We start from the raw sequence: 10,735 nt of genomic DNA, 5'->3' as shown, positions 1-10,735 counted from the left end.
TAGATAGATAGATAGATAGATAGATAGATAGATAGATAGATAGATAGATAGATAGATAGATAGATAGATAGATAATATGTGGAATATAGTTTTTTTTTTTTTTTTTTACACAAAAACAAAAACACAGCAGTTTTTTGTGGGTTTTTTGTGTGCTGCTCTAAGAAATGATTCTTCAGATCATTATTTACATCAGTTTGAGTTTCCAGTAATAAATAACCAGTAAGAAAAGAGCATGTGACCAAACCATGTCATTATATATTACAATCCCAGATTGTTATTTTTCTCAAATTTGACCATTTTGAAGGTATATATATTTTTCTGCATGCCTAAAAGCAATATTTAATTCACTGGAAGGAGAATTTGCTCTCTCCCTACATGCATGTTCAAATAAGAAACAATTAAAAAAAATAAAATAAGCAGAGATGTAACAATATCTATAAACTTACAGCAATATGATATTTCACACAGTAGTGAACAATCCAGGCAGGAATCAGCAGCCGTGTCAAAGTGAAAACTCCACCTTTATACGCTTTGTAGGTCTGCAAAAAAAAACAACAACACAGAAATATGATCAAATCCGTTCAGAACTTATGATTACTTATTTTCTTTTAACCTGAGGTTTTATACCCCCAGTGGGCATTTGATATGTAGAAGGTAAAACTATTTCAATATTGAGAGCTTCTTTTATATTAAGATTTTATCTGTTTAACACCATTAACATTACAAGTACCTTCTGTGAGAATACTACCAACATTCCTTAAGGAAACACATCACACTGCTGAAGCCTGAAGGTAGTCAGTGTTTTATATTTAAATTCAGTCCAAATTTCTCAAATATCACTAGTGTTTTTGTACAGTTTAGGTCAGGCAACCAGACCTTGTTTGACCTTAGCTTAGAATCCATTTATTGTCCAGACAGGGTTGAATGAATTTGCCAAAATTCAAAGTAGATTTTTTTCAATTCAATATTACCGTTTTAATTTGATCTACAAGAATGTAGATGTTTTACTCCAGACTTTAAATCATGACCTTAAAACCTTGGTTTTACAGAGTCCATTCTGACAGGACTATCCAACAGCTTATTTCTTATTTCTGTGCACAGGCAATGCAGCCTTCACAGTAGGAAATACATTTTTTAGTTTTTTGTTTTTTTTGACTTGTTAAGAAATATGTTCTTTTGTTCAAATTTAGACTTGTGTAGCATTGTTTCATTTTTATCTTGTAAATGGGGGAGGGAAAGGCAATGACCTCTCCAAAATTATCAACAACCATATCTGGGGTCGGATAGACAGACGTAAAATTAATCAGTGTCAGTTTTAAAAAATCTTCATGAATCGATCTTTAAACCTTGAGAGACTCGATCTTTCCCCCTTCAAGCTGCAGGTTTCTAGAATCACAGGAAGCAAAGCAGCCCAGAGCATAATTGAGTCACTACCATGCCTCACTGTGGGCATGGTGTACTTTTTACTTTTTGCTTCAATCATCCTCCTCCAAATCAACTGCAGAGACACAGTGCCAAAAAGTTCCAGGTTTAATTTATTGCTCCAAAGAAGAGAATCCCAAAACAAGGGATGCAACTAATGATAATTCACTAATCGTTTAATCTGTTCTTTATTTTTTTGATCAATAACTGGATAGCAAATGTTCCAAAACAAGAGAATTTTTCAGGTCAAACTGCAACTTTTCCCCTTGAGGAATTCTGGATAGATCATATTGACAAACAAAGTAGTTTTTGCCATCTTAAATGCAAAATATTTTTGTATAATTTTTGTATAATTACTGTTATAAGTGAAGTACTGTGTCAGCTAGGGTTAGCTGCTTTAGAGTCTCTATACTCCAGTTAACAATTAATCAAAGTGGCTAGGAGAAAACTGCTCTTTTTTAGTCACAAGATGTGTACTTTCTTGCAGTTAGGGCATGGAGCCTTCATTTTTTTCAAACTTGCATTAGTGAGAAAACTAAAACTGTGACAGTTTTTTGCAGGAAGTTGCAGTTCTTTTGACCAGCTGCCTCCTCACTTCCCCCCTTTCTTCCATTTCCAGGAGGGACAACAACTTTGCTTTAGGATGTGAGCCGCATTTGTATCTCGATATATATAGCACACTGTTTCTATGAAATTTTATGTTGTCTGTATGTGGAAGGTAATTATAACTTGTCTAAATTTTCAAGGACAATTCACCACAATTTCCTCATTGTGGAACAATAAAGGGATTGTCTATTCTATTCCTAAATTTACCAGATTTCTGAAGTACAGAGAAAGGTCCTGGTTGGCAGTTTACACACTAGAGGTTTTCTATACTTGAAGTAGAAAACATCAAATAATGATTAAGTGTTACATTTGGATAAAACCATGAAATAATGATTTAATTTAACCATTCAAAATGTTCCTACGGAGCTTTTATAGAGCAAAGAAGGTTATATTTTGTAGCATGACGCCAATAAACCTGATTAACAATAGAAATGTATTAAATGTACCTGTTAATGTAACATAACCTGCACATAATTTGTAATATTCTGCAAAAGGGGATTTTATTTTTAATGACATATTTTGCCTTTGATCTCAGAGAGTTTCAAAGAGAGGATGGGTGCTGGAAATACAAGATTAGAAATGCTCATAATTTAATAAAATAAAATTTAGGAAACTGATAAAAGAGTGACGATGTGACAATATTACAAAATACCCGAATGTGTTTGTATGAATGTATTTACCTAAATATTTCAAAATGGCCGAAAATTATTTAATTACCTATATGTATCTCTTTACAAATACTTCAAAGTTCCGATAACCTATAACATAATAATAAAGTGTTTTCGTCTGGACTCACATAAAGCCTCCACAAGCTCTTGGGCTCCAGAAACCCGGCCCAGAACTTAGCGACCGCCCCGGGAGGTTTAGCCTGAAGCACGGGCTCTCTGGGACTGAGCTCCTGGTCCTTCAGCCACTGCCTCCGGAGCTTCACTAGCTGGTCGAAGCGCAGCTTCTCGTCTGGTGTGTAGCCAGACATTTTTGTTCCTAAACGTTCAACCTCAACAATCCTACAATGACACCATGGAGGACACTTCCCTTAGCAGGCCAGGGGGAACCGGAAGTAGCACAAGAAGGCAACGGAGAGAAAATGAATGGTGTGACAAATCTGAGAGCGACACCTACTGGACAGTGAGAGGTAACGATGATGTTATGGGTGGGATACAGGATGGCATAGTAGAAGCATCTGTTTTCACCTAAATACACCAACATTAAAAGGGATCAAAACAATAAAAACATTTATTCTTTGATTGCTTCAAGGTGTTTGTAACTCCTGCACTGTTTTTTAGTTTTAACTTTTTTTTTCTTTTTAACCCACTCAGTAAATACTTTGAAAATTAAAGCAGTAGCCAGTAGTGTTATTGGAATCGAGGACAAGACCTCATTACTTTTGTAACACTCAAAAAATATGTTGATTGCAGAAATGAATGTCAATGTAATAACAAGAAATGCAAACTTGCCCGAATATATTAAGAAAAATAATAAAAGTGCTTCTATGAGAAATTCATGGAAAACACTGAGAGTGAAAGAAACACGTTTTTTTGTTGGTACAACATAACCTTCGAGCCATGCATAAAGCAGCATAATGCTGATACTGGCACTTACATTTTTTTGTTTATAAACCTAAATAGATTTCTTAACTAGGTTTATTAACTTTTTTACTTACCTTTTATCTTTTCAATTGGCTGTTTACCTTTTTTTCTTGACTTAATGTTTTATTTCAACCTTATTAACAGTAGGTAATATATCATTAAAGCGCTCATCTAATTGGGCAAATGCCAAAATAAGATGTACAGCCATGTTGCAGTATCTTTGCTGAATGGCTGGATATAGATCTTGGGCTTTTAGACTTCATTGAGGGATGGGGGGGACTCCATTTTTAGGGGAATGTAAGTGATTAAAAACAGTAACTTGCCCAATAAATGATTAATTGCTAGATGTCAACATAAAAAAATGTATAAAAAGCAATGTCTATGAAGCAAACAACTTAAGTATTCCATCTGTTCACGAGCATCCACAGGTTGGAACCTTCACAACTAAACCTCGGTCCCTAATTCAAAATATTTCATTAGAAAATAAGATAAAGTTAAATATGGAAAAAAATTCTTAATATTTTCTAAAACCTAGAAAAGTGTTTGTTTGAGAGAGAGACAAAGATCCCCCCCCCCCCCCCCCACCCCATACATAGTTGGTGAAACCTCTTACTGGAGATGGTCCTCAGTAAGAGAATCCAGCTTGATTCGGTCTCTTCTGAAATCTACAATCCTCTCCCTTGTTTGGTTCACATTCAGGGTCAGAGGATTATTTTCACACCAGCCATAAATCGGCTCACTGTACTCAGCTTCTTGACCATCTTTGATGCACCCCATGACTGCACAGTCATCCGAGTATTTCTGCAGATGACAGGACTCTGTCTGGTCCTGAAAGGCAGTGGTGTACAGAGTTTAAAGGTATGGTCAGCATATTGTCCCCAGTGGTGATCATGTATATCTGACTACTTGGTTAGACCGCTGACATTTCAGTCTAATAAACTGTGGTTTGTTTGACAGGCAGTCTTTGATCCAGGTGATTGCTGATGCCTCCATCTGAGTCTTCTGGAGTTTCTCAGAAAGTATGTCGGGCTGAATTATATTAAATGCATTGGAGAAATCAAAGAACATAATCACTGCAGTGCTTTCTGCCTTGTCTAAATGATAGTGGGATTGTTAAGGCAGGTGTATGATGGCATCTTCAACACCAGCTCTATGGCGACAAGCAAACAGAAGGGAGTTCTGATAGCTGCTTGTTTGCTTGCTGGGGTGAACCAACAGAAGTCCATGCATGTCCTTCATGCTGGTAAATTACAAGTCTACTGTTGGCTTATTCTTGGGAACTGGAAGAAGGCAGGAGGTCTTCTACATCACTGGAACTCTCTCCTGGGTGAGGCTATGGTTAAAGTGGTGCTTTTGAATCCCACAGAGCTGCTCTTGCCTACAGGATTTAAAATCGTAACTTATTATGATCCAGTCTCAGCTGCCTCTTTACTTGACTTCTACAGACAAAGGCGAAATGCAGAGGAAGCAGCACCATCTTCTGATTTGGCTGACAACAAACTAATAGAAGCAGGAGAGTCAATGCCAGAGCAGGGCAAGATGTCCATGTGTCTGTGAACAAGAGAAAGGGATGCTGAGCTTGTTCTAGAACTGAACCTGTAGAAGAAGGTGCTCATTTCATTGGCTCTGTCCAGACTTTCATCTGTCTGATCAACCTTCTGCTTCAAGTCTGTGATCTTCATCCCTGACCACATATCTCAAGTTTTGTTTTTCTGAAGTTTGCTTTCCAGCCTCTTCCCATATTCCGCCTTAAAATATGCCATTTAAAGTCAAAGTGCACTTCAAATTTTATGATTTGATTAAATGTCTGGGACAGGGGTCTTCAACGTTTTCCAGGCCAAGGACCCCTAAACTGATGGCGGGATGGAGCGGGGACCCCCAAGTTATATATATTGTATGACATTGTGTTATTTCAAATTGGTCCTATAGTCACTCTATTACAGATGGAGTAATGTAACAAAAGTAATTTCACCCTGGGATGATTAAAGTATTTCTGATTCTGATTCTTCATTGATGGGGCAGGTGTTGTGAATGAAACAGTGCTTGAAAAAGCACCGGTGTGTAACTGAATGCATTGAAGACTGAAATACATTTTTTGCCTTCACTGATTTGTTTACTACAGTGTGTTGAATTGATGTTAATGTGTATTTATAGACATTTCAATTAGTGGAAAAAAAGTGCAGGTGGGAATATGAAAAAAAGTGTAATCCACAGATCAGGACTTAATTATAGTCACTCTAAAACACCTGGGCTGTTAAGCGAGTGTGTAACAAATTTGGTGGTATGCTTATAATATTTAGTCACTACTGTATAACATCTTTGAAATCATTTAATAAATTATATTCTGTCTTTCTCTCTCTCTCTCTCGTTCTTTTAATAATAAAAAAAAACGGTATGACCTGTCTCAAGTCAATTCCAGTTTCTGAGTCAGTGTCAGACATTAGGGCAATGTCTTGCTTTTATGCAGTGTATGTGTGCTGAAATAAATATCTGTTAATTAATTTGCAGGGTTAGGGTTATATTGAATGGAGAGGTTTTCCCATCTGTCATAAAAAAATAAAACAAAATAAAAGAAAGGTTATTTTATTTTGAAAATAAAAGAAAGGTTCTTTTATTTTGAATAATAACCGGAAATAGTATTATTTCGACGACCCTATGACGTCTATCCTCTCAGTCACTACTAGCATCATGTCTTTTGATTAGCTAATGTTTTCGTATTTTGGGGCCTGAAGCTATAAAAATATAATTTATTAATGTCAGTCGACGTAGCTTTTATTTAGCACTTCATAAAGGTAAGAGTTTCTGATTTCCGGTGCTTGTTCAGTCGGGGTTTTAGGCTAGCCAAGCTGGGTTATTTATTAACCTTGGTCTCGATCTGTTAGGTTGGTCTATAATCATTTGTTGTGATTAGAAGAGCCAAAGATGAATTAATAGATGACAACTGAACCTGGTCATTACTGTTAACTTTTCTGTAGCGTTTAGGCTCGTTTTTGGTTGATTATATCAGGTCATTTTTAGAAGTCGCTATGGATGTGTCATGTGAGCTGGGGGTGATAAAGTGAGAACCTGTGACCATTTTAACCGTTACTTCAGTTTCTCTTAAATATATAAATGATTCAAGTGAAATAATTATGATAAATGATCAAATATTGGTGTAATATAGCTCAGACTGGCTTAAGTTATCCAATAACATCTCAAGAAAGTAAGAGATTGTTAGATATTTGTCATTTCAGGAATTCAAATCATGAAGTTTATTCACATTTTATAGATTAATTACACTGTTTTATCTTTCCAAGCTTCTTTTTTGTTTTTTTAGATTAGAATATGTACTTGAGAATTATTGGGTTTGGTAAATACCTTCTGACAGGTTGTTATTTTTAATCCAGAAACACTGGATCTTGTGTCTTTATGATTTGCTTGGTGTTTTCTTTTAGGATGCATTTTGTGTTTGACTTTAACTTTTGTCTCAAAGGTGAATCTGATGTATTTTTGCTGCTCTGATATTGAATTTCATATATTTTTCCCACTCATTTTCAGGACAGTCCCAGTATTTGGATGGAGTCATTTTCCAGCTTCTCGTTATTTTGCAAAATCACACAAAGGGACCTCAGGTGTCAGGATTCAAATCATCTTTCACCGAAGTGGCAGAAATATGGTCAAATATTTTTGTAACTCCACAGACATCAAAAGCACCTGGGACCATGTTGTCTCTGCTTTTTGGCAGAGATACCCGAATCCTTTCAGGTAATGAAGCTGCTCTATTTATTGTGTAAGTGAAAAAAATCGAGCATTGAGAGAAAAAGAAATAGTTTGCTTCTTTAGTCATGACCGCTATTGTAGATCAAATATTCACTTTTTGTTTGAAATTAAACAAATTCTTTAAGATGCATGCAAGCCTGCCCAAATTACTCATCAAGTAAACTGATTATTAGGCTTAACACCCTCATACAGTTCACAGCAAATGGTAATAAAACTTATTGTGTTCACTAACTTTAAATATTAAACACTTTGAATATCATTTAATGCACACAAGGTGCCAAACATGGGTTAAATGTTATAATAATAATAAAATAAATAAAGATGCATTTCAAATTCACGCTGAGAATAACTGATGACTTCAGAAAACAAGCATAAGGAACTCAGTCTTGATGCAAATAGAGAACTGAAAAATAGGTGTGAAGAGAAGTAAAACCATGTTTATTGTTTTTAGGTGGTCAGATGGTAGATTAGCTGTTTTGGTTCTTTCTCTCAAAATGAGAATATTAAAGGTTTTTTAGCATTTTCCAAATCTAAGGCTGGATTGGAGATACTATAGAAATATAAAAAATGCAGGCAAAATAAATGATGCAAACAATCTAAACAGACTAAAAGCATCAGATTTTTCAATCTTAACCTTCTCACAAGCCACTTTTTTTTATTTCCACTTATTAAGTTCAGACTGGGTCACCTTTGAAACACTAAGAGTGAGAACAACTGAAGCAGTATGCAAACATTTCTCCAAACTGATAACCAATCAGTCTGAGAGTTTTTTTTTTTTTTTATCTTTCAGTTCAGTATTGAAACTAATCCAAAAAATGTGCAACTGTTAAGAAGCCGCCGTGTCCTGAAACTGCTGTGTGTTTAACTTGCACTGATGGTTGCATTAACTGGTCTTGTTGCACTTTTATTTTTTTCCTGAGAATGAAAAATGTGTTATTATTGTTTGTCTTGTGATCCACAGAGTTTCAAATACGTTATATGAGAAGCTATGATTATAAATATTTATACTGTAGCTTGAGTTGCGCAATTTTTCGCATTAGACATTGATTTACTTTACATTGTAATAGTGTTTACACGTAACTCATACCTGTCTTTATATTAACAACCCAAGTTAAAAATAAGATTCTTCAGTGTTGACTGTTGCTGTTTAAAAAACTGTGTGAATAGAAATAACGTGCAAAAGAAGAATTGTCCCCGTTACTAAGCCTTGGTAAACTCTGAATGAAAACTAGGGCTGAAACAGTTATACGGATTAATCAATTACTGAAATAGTTGTCAACTAATTTAGTACTCCATTAATCATTAACTGGAGTATAGAAACTGTAAAATATGCCTTTAGCTGACAGAGTGACCAACTTAGATCAGTAATTGTATCAAAATGGCAAAGAAATATGTAGACATTTTGCATTTAAGATAAAAAAAACTGCAGCCACTCCCCAATATGCCCTCTGTCAGTATGCTCTATTCAAAACTCCTCAAGCGGAAAAGTTTTAGTTTCACCTGGTTTCATTTAGCGAAAAATCTTATTTAAGGACCCTTTGGCTATCTGATTACTAATCGAGAAAATGACAGATGGATCGATTTTCAAAATAATCGTTAGTCGCAGCCCAAATGAAAACCTCTGCTTTGTGTTGGATATTGTACCATGATTTAAACTATTTCCAAGATGTATTTTTAGTTGAAACTGTTCTGCCCTTTTTTACCAGAGTTTTTGACTTCACAGAAATATTTTATGATCAGCCCTGTTAGGTCTATTCAGAAAAATGCATATCATCATGTTTTTATATATATATTTATATATGTATATGTGTATACATACACATATATACAATTCTAAATCTGAAAAACATAATTTGAATTATTATAGAAAAATATAATACCAAAAATGTATAATTTTATTAATTTTCTCACCTATTTGTCTGATCAGTTTGAAGTCAATCTAAGCAGCCATAGTTAACGTGTCTCTGTCTCCCAGCACCCATGTCCTTACCGAGGACGTTGTGTACCGGGAGGTGACCACGGACCACCGCCTCCTCTCCAGACGCCTGCTGATGAAGACCAATCGGCTGCCTCGTTGGGCGGAGAGGTTCTTCCCTGTTGGAATGTCTCGCTGCGTTTACATCGTGGAGGACTCCATCGTGGACCCCGTCAACAGAAGCTTAACCACCTACACCTGGAACCTGAATCACACCACTCTCATGGTGAGGCCTCATTCCATGTAAAAGCAAAGAAAAATGCCCTTTAGATTTAGAAATTGTTTAGAAACCCAGTGTTAACGAAAGTTTCATCCAATAAATGTTTCCTTTCCTTTAGTCTGTGGAGGAGCGTTGTGTTTTCCAAGACTCGTTGGAGCAGCCATCAACCACACTACTAAAACGTGAGGCGTGGATATCTTCAGGCATTTTTGGCTTCTCTAAACCCATTCAGGTGCGTTTCTCTTCAGGTTGCTACAGCTGTACCTGAATAACCAGCACAATCCTTGTCTAGATGCGCCTTTTTTAACCATTGTGTTCTGTGTATACAGGGGCTATTATGAGTTCTGTTTAGATGAAAGAGTTCCTTAAAAAAATGGAATTTTGTCACTGTTTAAGTTCATTGGTTTTAGTTTGTTGGAGAACATTAATGACACATCAGCATCCTGAAAAACCAAGGCGCACAGCAGAGAGGTCGGGGTAAATATGGTGTCAGGATTACTGCAAAAACGAAACATGGGCGTATATTATGCTCCACGGGTGCATTGGAGTCCCCTATTTTCATTCGCCACAAGCTTATATAATGCTAAACGAGCATAATGTGCTCTACACCTGAACATTGAATGTCCCACATGCACAATTTAGTCACCAAGCAATGATGACATCGACTGAAATTAAAAACGATATTTTAAAAAAACAAAAGCAGTACAGCTTTGCACATCTGCACTAACTGAGCACTAAAATAATAAAATGCTTTGGTTCAATCCAGAGATTAATGGCAGAGATGGTTGATCTCTGGAGGATCTAAAAATATGTAATTCCTCAGAAACAAAAATAGCACAAATGATCATTTTAACTCTACAAACCTGCTTTAATGAAGCACTAACCATTCACTCTGTTGTTTTTCAGTTTTTTCCCATGGGTGTGTGTCATCTTTACGCAGATCAGCTTGTTGTGGGTCACTGAATTGTGAATGTGGGACATTCAATACGTACATATTATTTAAAAACACGCTTGTTTAGCTTTATATAGCTAGTTATATAGTTGTATAGCTAGTGGTGAATAAAAATAGGTGACCCCAATTCAATTCAGTTTATTTCTATAGCGCCAATTCACAACACATGTCATCTCAAGGCACTTTACAGTTCACCAGATCATACAGTCAAA

At 35.9% G+C, this 10,735-nt stretch overlaps 2 protein-coding genes across 2 annotated transcripts in view; one reads left to right on the top strand and one right to left on the bottom strand.

Moving 5' to 3' along the window:
• ndufb6 (NADH:ubiquinone oxidoreductase subunit B6) overlaps nt 1–3,092 on the bottom strand; it is a 4,480-nt gene extending 1,388 nt beyond the window's left edge. The window contains exons 1-2 of the mRNA XM_015384881.1: nt 2,825–3,092; nt 447–539 (exon numbers count right to left, since the gene is read on the bottom strand). Coding sequence (XP_015240367.1) covers nt 447–539; nt 2,825–3,004 — 273 coding nt within the window. The 5' untranslated portion in view covers nt 3,005–3,092. The remainder of the gene's footprint in view (nt 1–446; nt 540–2,824) is intronic.
• Nucleotides 3,093–6,271: 3,179 nt separating this feature from the next.
• The window catches only part of LOC107091121 (PRELI domain-containing protein 1, mitochondrial-like), a 12,417-nt gene continuing 7,953 nt past the window's right edge, over nt 6,272–10,735 (top strand). Inside the window, exons 1-4 of the mRNA XM_015384874.1 lie at nt 6,272–6,409; nt 7,155–7,361; nt 9,352–9,577; nt 9,690–9,803. Coding sequence (XP_015240360.1) covers nt 7,270–7,361; nt 9,352–9,577; nt 9,690–9,803 — 432 coding nt within the window. The 5' untranslated portion in view covers nt 6,272–6,409; nt 7,155–7,269. The remainder of the gene's footprint in view (nt 6,410–7,154; nt 7,362–9,351; nt 9,578–9,689; nt 9,804–10,735) is intronic.

Source organism: Cyprinodon variegatus, unplaced genomic scaffold (assembly GCF_000732505.1).
Source record: "Cyprinodon variegatus isolate N-32 unplaced genomic scaffold, C_variegatus-1.0 Scaffold326, whole genome shotgun sequence".
In the NCBI taxonomy this organism is placed as follows: Eukaryota; Metazoa; Chordata; class Actinopteri; order Cyprinodontiformes; family Cyprinodontidae; genus Cyprinodon; species Cyprinodon variegatus.
This window is presented reverse-complemented; position numbering and strand designations above follow the sequence as displayed.